The 12187-nt window shown below is 33.2% G+C and overlaps 2 protein-coding genes and 1 long non-coding RNA gene across 4 annotated transcripts in view; 2 read left to right on the forward strand and 1 right to left on the reverse strand.

Moving 5' to 3' along the window:
* Positions 1 to 1040: 1040 nt before the first annotated feature.
* On the reverse strand, positions 1041 to 2318 carry LOC123697858 (pre-mRNA-splicing factor Syf2). The gene has a single exon (XM_045644419.1). It carries the CDS (start codon positions 2232 to 2234, stop codon positions 1524 to 1526), a length of 711 nt encoding a protein of 236 aa, XP_045500375.1. The 5' UTR covers positions 2235 to 2318; the 3' UTR covers positions 1041 to 1523.
* Positions 2319 to 3048: 730 nt separating this feature from the next.
* On the forward strand, positions 3049 to 4150 carry LOC123697861. The gene is made up of 2 exons (XR_006752294.1): positions 3049 to 3311; positions 3937 to 4150. It is a non-coding gene; the product is annotated as an uncharacterized LOC123697861 (long non-coding RNA).
* Positions 4151 to 10764: 6614 nt separating this feature from the next.
* The window catches only part of LOC123697862 (chloride intracellular channel exc-4), a 45544-nt gene continuing 44121 nt past the window's right edge, over positions 10765 to 12187 (forward strand). For both annotated transcript variants that reach the window (XM_045644421.1, XM_045644422.1), the window contains exon 1: positions 10765 to 10943. In XM_045644421.1, coding sequence (XP_045500377.1) covers positions 10875 to 10943 — 69 coding nt within the window. In that variant the 5' untranslated portion in view covers positions 10765 to 10874. The remainder of the gene's footprint in view (positions 10944 to 12187) is intronic.

Here is a 12187-nt window from a genome sequence, read left to right on the forward strand (position 1 = left end):
ATAGGCCTGTTATTTTCTAAATGGAAAAAAATTGCAATCATATAGAATTCAGAAGGCATATTGATTATTCAGCTTTATGTACTTATTTTAAGTAAAAAGCATTTGTATGTATAAATAAAATTGTGCTCATCTTTAGCTTGAATCTATTTAGCATGCTTTGATTTTAATTGCAATTGAAAGGCAACATATGTTAGCCAGCAACTTCCCTCAGAATACCTAAAAATCAACTAGAGCAGAAACAGTAATCTAATTGAAACTTGAAAGCAATAGTACATAACATTTCTTAAAAATCTAAGCGTGCTTTAAATAGATAAAAAGCTATAATTGTATATACTATGAGTAAGAACCATGTATTGTTATTTTTGCTTCTGATTATTATCGTGAAAATGTGCAAGTTTTTTTATTATATCGAACCTAACGAATAGTTAAATTATTAGTCACCATTCGAAAATATAATAAATCTTACAATGTTTATCTAGAAAAAGCTCATCAATGAACAAAACTAACATCAAAATATTTGTATCATTTTAAAGAAAATAAATAATCAATAATAAATAATAAATAATTGTATCATTTTAAAGAAAATAAATAATAATACTAATTTTGTATATGTAATAATGACGTGATGACGATACGACGAATACCTACTTTGATGATAGTTTTCGTGCTCATGCTCACAGCTCATGTGAGTTAGTTTTTACTTTTTAGAAAGTGACTTCAACTATAAGATTTTCAAAGTTATACTTGTTTATATAAATTATAGAAAATTAAATATATTTAGTAACAGAGATTTTTAAATTACAAGAAAAAGCACTGAATCTAAATTAGGTATTTATCACTAGTCATTAGACAGTTAGCTACTACATACTTACTACATCAAAAATAAATTGGAATTTTTATAACTAGTCACCAAAATATTAAAACTTGCACAGTTTTACCCATTTCTAGTGCTTTATAGTATTTGAATTAGAGGATATGTATCTTATACTTGATATATGTACTTACTATCATGTGTATCAAAATAAAACTTGTTATTGAAATTTGTTTAACTTGTTTTTTATTATCTTATCCTACAGTTTAAGATCTAAAGTTGTAAAGATGAATCATGAATGGTTAACAAACTTCCAAAAAAAGAACAGCAATCAAGTATAGTTAAAATAACTATTTCATTTAAAATGTATGTAAGTACACCATTTTGGAAATACATATTGGCTATATGAACAGCGCAGTATTCTATTTAATATCATTATTATTTTTGGAGAACTAAAATCATAAATATATCACTTTCAGATCCTTGCATTGAAATGCTAATAAATACTTTTAAAAAGTGCCTAGGAATCTCAATTCATGTGAAAACTGTTGTTATGAATTATTAAAATCCAGATAAATAACAATTACTACTCAACTTAATATACCTAATTGTCTGTAAAAAAAATCAAAAGAAGTCACTCTTTTATACCATTATTGTCCTTTTCTTAAAAGATTTACATTATTTACAGAATAACATAAATACATAATGCAATTTATATTGCAGTTCCTCGTTCCAAATTCTGTTTAATCTCTGCAGTGTGTTCTCCATAGAATCGTTCCAACTTCTTGTTGAATTTGGCATTCCGTTCATTAATGTAGTCAATATCAGCATCATCATTGTGTGTACGTCTCCGAGAGTATTTAGCTCTTTTAGCAATCTGTCCTTCCAAGTCATCTACCATTTTATCCACTGCTTCCTTCCTGTCTTTATGCATCCCGTGAATAATAACGTTCGGACCGCCGTAAAAGGCGTCGCCATATTTTTGCTTCTGCTGTTCATACTGCTCCATATCTGCTGACGGCATGTTCTTGACGAGACGGTTATATTGCCTAACTGTCGCTTGCTCGTAGGTGGAGAAGCCTTGATCTGGGTTCTTTTTCTTCTTTTTACGTTCCAATCTTTCTGCTTCTACCGCTGATATGTTAAGTAATTTGACTCGGTCGTAATCTTTCCCTTCTTTGGATGCTTCCTCGCGTTTATTCTGGTCGTCCATTAACCATTCTGCTTGGCGGCGTTTGGCTTCATAATTTGATGGTAACTTGTTTCTAGCTTCTTCAGCTACGACTTCTTGATGATTGTGGGACCTTGCTTCGTTTCTAGCGTTGTGCAAGGTTCGGAGTCTTTTCATGCGTTCTGCTTGCTTTTCAGCAAATGACAATTCTTTAGGAGCTGTCGTTGCTTGTTCTACTTCATTTGAACTCATTTTTAACTTTAATATGGAAACCAATTCAGATAATTTTACAAAGAAACTAATAACAACAATAAAATACGTGATCAACAAGGAAATGTCAACTGTCAATGTCATAGATTATAGACTTATGGAGTGTGGCTTAGATTATACACCTATAGATGTAACCACTAAAAGGCCCTACTCACGGTTCAACACAACCCACAATCTGCTGACACAATTTGTTGAAGTCGCGATTGAGCGTTCTCTACTCACGATTCATCCAACCCTCAATCTGCTGATACAATTTCATTCCGCGATTGCTTGCCACAACGTGTGCACGTCACGTTGATGCCTGGCCTGATGCTAAACCTCAACGCAATAATACGCATTATTAATGGATATACTAATTTATGAAATATAAGATAATTATCTTTGTAAAGCTTGTATTTTTTCCAATTTTATTGATAGATTTCAGGGGCTATAAAGTATAAACGGCTATAAAATATAAACATCTTCCTCAAATATGTAAAAATGTCTTTCCCGCGTTTATCTCAAAACCGCCATTTTGCGATTACTGCGCAGCGCGATTGAGCCGAGATTGGAGCAATCACAATACTCACGTTCCAACACGCACACAATCTGCTGAGACAATTTGTCGGGTTGCTTCCGCGCCGATCCAATACGCAACATGTTGGGTTACGCCCCCAACGTGCCCTCAACTATACTATTCACGACACAATCTGTCAGCTCACTGCAGATTGTGTCAACAGATTGTTACTGAAATTGAATCGTGAGTAGGCTACTTAAAATGACTTTCCTTGAAAGAGCGAGATCGTTAATAAATTGTCAAACCCATGCAAAGAAACAGGACAGAATATATAGTTTTTGTCTTTGTCGACATGGCCGGTTTTATTGTTTGGCAAGATCTGAGTTGTGACAAACAAACTTGGCGTCTTTTGGATTTTTCTGTGATTGTGTGAATTTACAGTGTTTATTGCGTATAAAAATTGGATAAAACAGAATATTTAGTGTACGTGCGATGGTGGGTTGCAGTGTTTTGGGTTGTAAAAGCCGGAGTGAGCGAAAAATTGAAGGAATAACATTTCACACGTAAGTAGGCGAAATTATCATTTCTTTCGTTATTACAACGCCAGATGATCATCGATTATGATGTTTTGTGATGAATTCAGTGCTGTGATGCCAAGAATATTGAGTTGTGATACGTGTTTTCACTATCTTAAAATAAAATAACGATTAACGATGAACAGTTCAGGGTTGCCATAATGGCTACTTTAATTTACCCAAATAAATCATATTTCTTTATTGTTAGTACATACATACGATTCGAGGTCTTGTTTTGTGAAGAGAAAATAAAGATTATGATTATAATTAAAGATTATGATTGTTGGGTTTGCTTATCATGGTAGGTACTCATCCTACTTATATTATAAATTCGATGGTTTGGATGTTTGTTTGTTACTCAATCACACAATAACGTCTGGATGGATTTCAATGATATTTTGCACATGAGTAGTTTATTACCTGGATTAACACGCGTATGAAGTCGCGGGTAAAAGCTAGTAGTATAATATTTTTATTGAGAGGAAATTAATTCTTCTGTACGTAAATTTTAATTTTAGTTACATTTATTTAAGGGCTTTATTGTAGTTTATTTAACTTATTACTCAATAAAGATAAACTTTCGTAACATGCGAATAAAATCTTCTTTTTTCAGGTTTCCATCCAATATTGATAAGAGAAATGGCTGGATGCCACTGGACGAGAAAATTGGCTGCCAACAAAATATTCAAAAATTTGTTCCATTCATTTTGATGATGATTCATTACTGTATAAAAATAAACAAGTACAATTAAAACCTCACTCAAGCCTGCCAAGCTGTACTTATTTCATTATGTATATAGTAATAAATAATAAACATGTTTATGTTATAGACTGGTTTTATTTCATCATTGAACGTGTCGTGTGTGTTTTATGTCGTGTCGGTCGATAGATGTCCATCATTGAGGTATTATTATAGAGAGGACACCACGAACAAAAACGAATTTTCCTTACTGTATATATCTGTATATTGTGATACAATTCTCCTTACCTACCTTACGGAGGTTTTATTAAAGTATTTCGTACGACTACGACATAAGAGTTACATTATTGAAGCTAGCATTTAAAATATGCAAATTCAGAATTTTTAGTTTGCGAAGTACTTACAGGTATTTATAAAGTCTGTTCGCGATCAAGTAAGATTCATAATATTTTTTACCTAATATGTGGGAATTGCCAACTTATTAGGCAACACCACAAAATTCTATTTCTGTTTCAAGTGCGGCCACGCATCATTATACATCAATAGTCATCGTAGTATAGTAGTCATAGTAGTACATCTATAGGCTAAGAGCAATAAACCTATAGAGTACTTGTATCGAGCGTATACAATTTACATATATTTGTTTCTCTCTATCTAAAGAAAACGTCGTATGAAAGAATGAGACAGCTATAGACAACAAGCTACGTTTCAACATAGTCATGGCACCATTTTTACTATAGGTACGTATTTAGATAGATAGAAGGTGATAGTGATGGGATGTGCTTCAATCGATAAAATCGTGAATGTATTTTGCATTTACGGTTTCGTGAAATAATAAATAATAAAAAAACAAAACTTATAATTAATTTCAGTTGAACACATTATTTGTTTAATCCTACGTATATAATAAATGCGAAATTATGTGAGAAGGGATGTTACTCTTTCACTGCGGAACCGATTACAATGAAATTTTGTACATACACACATAGGTTAGGTTTTATCCCGGAAATCCCACGTGAACGGGAACTGTGCAGGATTTTCTTTAAAAACGCGGGCGGAAAGTTAGTACATTATAAAAGAAATTTTAAAACTTGAAATGTAATTTAAAATAAAGAAGGAAATGATGATAAAGTTAAAGGAGTGAGGAGAAAGGCACAGTCAGCATGAAGGAATCATGCAGCATTTTAACAAGTTAATAAAAGGACAGTCTTAATGAAAACATTTTCCTAACATCCTACTAATAAAGCGAAAGTTTGTGAGGATGGATGTTTGTTACTCTTTCACACGAATACTACTAAACCGATTACAATGAAATTTGGAAAAATTACTTTTGATCCCGTAAATCCAACAGGAATGGGAACTATGCGGGTTTTTCTTTGAAAACGCATGTATATTAAGTATAGGTCTACCAGAATCTGATGGCATATTTATATTTAAGAAATAATAGATTTTCATATGGCAACTTTATTTGACAACTATCAAATTGGTTGTCAAATTATTTGTCTTCTTTGCAATTATTGAATAATTTTTAGGATTTTGTCAAAAAAATCTTCGAAAGTGTCGAAAAAGCCGCTGCGATCACACGCAAGAGGTGTTGTTTATAATGTGTATAGAAAAACATTCGATGAAGAAGGGTCAAACACATCACAATTTTCAATTTTGAATATTTTATTGGTCAATTGGACTTACCCGTTTTAATACTTTTAATTAAAAATATTATATGTAGGTAACTATAATATTGTTTGTTGTTTACAATATAATTTTATGAAAACTTATTACAGGAGTTTCCAACACGGCTATTCGTCAAGTCGAAGTCAATTTTATAATGTGTATATCTGTTAATACTTACGAAAATACCTAAACAGTTTTATTTTATTTTATAATAAATTATAAGCAATCCAGTTTTGATCTGCATTATCATTACATCCATATTTTCACATGGCATAATGATAATGAATATACAAATATAGGTATGTGAAAATAATAATATGTATTACCTTTATAAAAATAATATGTATATTATACATGCAAATATGTACCTATATAATATTAAGTGGACATCTCATTATTAAGTACAGTATTGTCCACTTATGTAATGTGACTAATAAAACAACAACAAAATAAAAAATAAGCAGTATCAAGATCGTTCAGTCCATTTTCCCTAGGGTTGCACACTCAAAATTTTGATTTCCCTAATTGCCATCAGATTCTGGTTTACCTATATGTATTTCAATAGTAGTTTCTCATCTATGAGAACTGTCATTTAATCAACCGTTTAATTATCACATAGTTACACATTTAAAGTAGGTAACTTATGTGTAAAAAAATTTCAAAATAAAAATTCACTCTCTTTAATCAAATGTATTTATTATCTACAGGAACAAAAAAAAAACGTAAGCGTAAGATTGCACAATTCTTCTAGAGTATCCATCTTGATAACACGTAGGCTCGAAATGCAGTGAACACAATATTGCAAATTGTGGCGGCGTCCAATCAACTCATGTCTCACGTTTTATACCCATTTTTTATTTAGCTCTGGAAATCTAAAACAAAATGAATTTATTAATAATCTGAAAGAGAAATTAATAAACAACAAACGAAAACTAAAACACATAGGGCAAATAAAACAACCACGTGGTATGTTTTATTTTCCTGCGGTAAAAAATTTACATCTATTATTTGCAACAACAACTACATATAAATCTGATTTATGAAACAAAATAAATAAATCAACGTTAATATGAAATAGATTTTTTGTCATAAATCGATAATATACGCTAGATGTGTTACAACACTACGGTGGTAAACAAAATGCCAAACGTGATATTATTGTGACGTTTTTTAAAAATTATTTCATTATTTTATATTCCACAACCCCATAAAGTGGGTAAATGTTACAGTTACAACATAAAATTACAAAAAAGCGCTTGATAAAACCTTCAAATAAGTTTAAAACATAAATATTTATCAATGTGCTGAAAATCACTTACCGATGGAAAGATATTTTTACATTGTTTTTATCCAAAACTCCCATTCGACTAGTGATAGCCGGTTGCTAAACATACAATAGTTATTTTAGCACACTGACAAATAAAAAGAAACACTGTACACTTTATATTTTCTAAATATTTCGTTAAAAACACTTGACGCACTGAGCCCACCAGCTGGTTGGAAAACAAACTGACTGCCGGCGCGCTACGTTTGAAGACAGTGCAGATACACTATCGCTATCTCAATCTGGCTTATGCTGTTATTGACTAAGAGTAAGTAGATTAGAAAATATGTATTTTGTTCTGTCTTAATATAAGAACTCTATAGGTTAATTGCTCTTAAGTAGCCTACTCACGATTCAATTTCAGTAACAATCTGCTGACACAATCTGCAGTGAGCTGACAGATTGTGTCGTGAATAGTATAGTTGAGGGCACGTTGGGGGCGTAACCCAACATGTTGTGTATTGGATCGGCGCGGAAGCAACCCGACAAATTGTCTCAGCAGATTGTGTGCGTGTTGAAACGTGAGTATTGTGATTGCTCCAATCTCGGCTCAATCGCGCTGCGCAGTAATCGCAAAATGGCGGTTTTGAGATAAACGCGGGAAAGACATTTTTACATATTTGAGGAAGATGTTTATATTTTATAGCCGTTTATACTTTATAGCCCTTGAAATCTATCAATAAAATTGGAAAAAATACAAGCTTTACAAAGATAATTATCTTATATTTCATAAATTAGTATATCCATTAATAATGCGTATTATTGCGTTGAGGTTTAGCATCAGGCCAGGCATCAACGTGACGTGCACACGTTGTGGCAAGCAATCGCGGAATGAAATTGTATCAGCAGATTGAGGGTTGGATGAATCGTGAGTAGAGAACGCTCAATCGCGACTTCAACAAATTGTGTCAGCAGATTGTGGGTTGTGTTGGACCGTGAGTAGGGCCTTTTAGTCTATAGGTGTATAATCTAAGGAGTGTGGCCATAGAAGTGTGGCTCAGGAGTGTGGTGCACAGATGTGTGCACAGACGTATGCACAGAGCAAGTAATGCGTGGTGAATATTGATCTATAGTTTATGCATACTGGATTGTCTATTGCAATCTTAATTGTACGTGTGTGTAAAATGTATTATTACGTTGCTGGATGTGCACGACGAATTTTTCGTCCAGCGAGCATCCCCACCACCGCGAACGTCGTGCAAGCGCATCGTGCATCGTGCATGCTTGATCGTGAATAGGCTTGCTGTACAGCAGATCAGTGTTGCCAACAGAAATTAATGTAAATACTTGGAAACGTGGCCTATTGATATGATTTTTTTGTGATAACTTAGTAGTTAGTTTAGTTTTGTGATAACGTAGTGAGTACATGAGCAAGCAAGAAACAGTTATTTTATATTTTTATGTACACAGGAAATACCCAATTATCATTACTTTTGGATCAACCTAGTACACATGGACAGTTTATATTCAGAAGTTATTATTTTAAAAGAACTCCAAGGCGAATTGTTGAATAACAAAGATTTTATGCAAACGTCCACTGCAGAAAAATGGCAATTTATTTTTAAAAAATGTCCTAACGAATTTGTTTGTTTAAAAAAAATGATTAGCTATATTATACTCTCTGTTCCCGCCACTTCAGCATTTACTGAAAGAGTCTTTTCGGTCATGAATGTGAAGTGGCGGGAAGAGAGAAACCGAGCTTCATTAAAAATTAATTAAAAATGAGCTCTTGAAATAAATTTAGATTTGGAATGTTTGGATTCATATAATTCATTTAAAAATAATGAAAAATTCTTAGGTACTGCAAAAAGTACAAAAAAACACATTTTTAAAAATATTTATTTACTCTTTATACATCCAGCACAGTGGATTTCTGGTGGTTTCAGAGGTCTCTTCTGGTGGGTAGCTTGATACTTCGGTGGCAACACTGGCAGCCTTGAGCTGACGTACAGCGGGGATGGACCGTGAATATGCGTCGTGCATCGTGTATGACCTTGGCGGGACGTACGTCAAGATGGACCGTGAATAAGACGCTTTAGTCATTTGCCTTCAAGCTCCTTCAAGTCATTAAAGGCCCTACTCACGGTTCAACACAACCAACAATCTGCTGAAACAATTTGTTGCAGTCGCGATTGAGCGTTCTCTACTCACGATTCATCCAACCCTCAATCTGATGACCAGTGTTGCCAACTCAGTGGAATTTCCACTAGATCTGGGTGGTTTAGCTCCCCCATTTAGCGGACAAATATTGGTTTTAGTGGCTGGTGGATTTTCCTAGTGGTTTAGATGAGTTCAATTAGTGGTAAGGTACGACATTCAACCACTAGGAAGATTTATTTTGTGTCATGTTGTTTCAACGAACATTCGGGAATTCTCCGTTGTTTGTCTATTTCTTGAATATTTTTGATTATAAACTTTATTACTATTGATATAAAGTATGATTTGATGATTCAAAAGGTTATATGTTTATTCTGTATTTGTGTACAAAAACAATAATTGTCAGTAACTACGTATTGGCAACGCTTTACGCTGCGGCCGCGGCGGGTAGCTTCTAGCTTGACGTATTTTAATTAATTTTGTGAAGTAATATGGTTTTACATTAAATATGCCCAAACCACAATACACACCAAAATTTCTATCACAGAAATTTATTCTTCACATAGGTACTGAAACTCTAGAAGAAGCAGATTTTTCTAGATGATCTTTAAATGTAACAAAAATAAAAATAATTGGTTGCCTGTAAAGTCGGTATACGGGCGAAAGTTTTACGTGACAACGACTTTTTATGTCTGTCTCTCTCGCTCTTAGGCGGGCTAACCATGCCCGCGTGCCTCTTTCGGTGACTCATCGTAACGTTACCGAGCGTTACACTTTTTCATAAGTGACTCCCAGCCGCAACGCGGCTGCGCGATTGAGCCGAGATTGCACGGTTCCCAACTTAGGGGTTTTCCCCCCAGATTTAGGGGGGTAAATAAGTGAGATAGGAATTTTTTAGGGGTCTGAAATTTTTAGGGGTATTTTTAGGGATTTTTTTTTGACTGTTTAATATTTTTAAATTGATAATTACATAACTAGTTTTAATATTTATTTCTTGACCTAGCGACTCATAGCGACATCCAGTACGTAAGTAAATAAAATTTTGCAAAGCATCATGATGGTCCGATTTACATTAAATCGAAATGGTGGATCTTGTACAACATATTTTAATCCATCCAATAAAATGTTAAATTTATTCAACATGTATGATTTCAAAAACGCTGAATCTTCAGATGAAGACGAAATATTTTATGTATTAAATAACTTGTAATAAAAAGACTTTTGAAACATATTACAGCATATTATTTCTAAATCATCATGAATTTATATTTGTATGTTTTTTTAGGGGGACAACTGAATAATTTAGGCGTTTTTAGGAGTTTTTGACACAAACTTTAGGGATAAATATTTTTGAGAGTTGGTAACACTGCGAGATTGGAGCAATCACAATACTCACGTTCCAACACGCACACAATCTGCTGAGACAATTTGTCGGGTTGCTTCCGCGCCGATCCAATACACAACATGTTGGGTTACGCCCCCAACGTGCCCTCAACTATACTATTCACGACACAATCTGTCAGCTCACTGCAGATTGTGTCAGCAGATTGTTACTGAAATTGAATCGTGAGTAGGCTACTTTAATGATTCCAACGTGAAGTTCTCACAAAACATTATGTGCCCATTGCCCAAGCCCAACCGTCAAGTGAATAACCTGAAGTGAGCTAGTAAAATCGTAACGTGACTGAGTGACGGTTGTGTGTTCAGTGAATATATTTTGTCGAATATTTTTGAAGTCGAGTGTTTATTTGGAAATACGATGTCGGATGAAATTGCTGAAAATGGAACGGCGAACGGAGACGTTCCTGAAATCGAGCTCATTATTAAGGTATTGTTTTATTTTAGCACGTGTTTTGTTCAGGATTATCTATTCCGGTCACCTTAACAACATTGCACTTAGCATATTCATATTTTGTAGAGTTGGCAATGTCAGGGATTTTTTGCCGCTATTCAATCATCTCGAAATCGTTTACAATTATCAGTTTTGAGAACACGACTTGTATGGAAGACTCGTATGCATGAAAGTATATTATTACTGCACTTGTAATGCATGTTATTTAGGTCACTTGCCGTTGTTTTGTGTCTGATGCATTATGTATATGACCAATATGTTTTGAGATTAACGTTTTGACATATATGTAATATGTTGAGATGAGATCATTTCTTTGGATTATGGTTTAAAGAACGTTCATGACTCATTTGTCGTGGAACACCCGATATATATAAATTATTTTTAGAATTTCGTTCTATGGTGGTTAGCTCATTGCCTCATAAGGATAATTATTACCATTAACTAATTGGTATTCCCATTAGTTCAATGTGAAAAGTGCACTATAACCTGTTTTCTGTTTTATTTTTTGTTATTCAAATTTATTTTATTTATTATTTTATTTTTACATACCTACATAGATTTCCCTAATTGATGTAAGTTTTATGTTTATTTAAGCTCAATACTACAATTACTTAGCTTTAAAGTTTATTGAGGAAATAGTTAAATACATAATCAATGAAACAGTATCATGTTACAACTTCAATTGGGATAATTCATGTTATGTGGTAATATGAGTCTAGTTTAAACCACCTACCATAAAAACTTTATGGAATAAATAAATTTACCAAGAAAACTGATACCAAATACTACTGTACTACTCTACTTACTTCAAACTATAAACTCATGAAATACCTAGAAACTTAGAACTTATTTGAGAAACCTTGAACACTAAAATATTATCTCTAGATTAACCCATTGAGCCCCGAGCAGCCCGATCTGACCACCCACAATAGATTTTCTATTTTGTCTGTGATACCGGGGGCTGAGTAATTGATAACTACTACTAGGTCACTATGACTCTAACTATTTTCATAGCAATTATTATCAAACACGTTCAATTGCTTTTATTAATTTGTATTTCATATCATTGAATTATATTAGTATGACTCACGAGTAGTATCTTTTATCAGACTTTTAATTTTGTTATTGTTTCTATATGTATCGGATTTTATCGTTCACATAAAAAACATTTCAGTTTTTATTTAAAACTTTCTGTTGTTACATTAGCCTGTAGGTATGAA

Source organism: Colias croceus, chromosome 15 (assembly GCF_905220415.1).
Source record: "Colias croceus chromosome 15, ilColCroc2.1".
Classification (NCBI taxonomy): domain Eukaryota; kingdom Metazoa; phylum Arthropoda; class Insecta; order Lepidoptera; family Pieridae; genus Colias; species Colias croceus.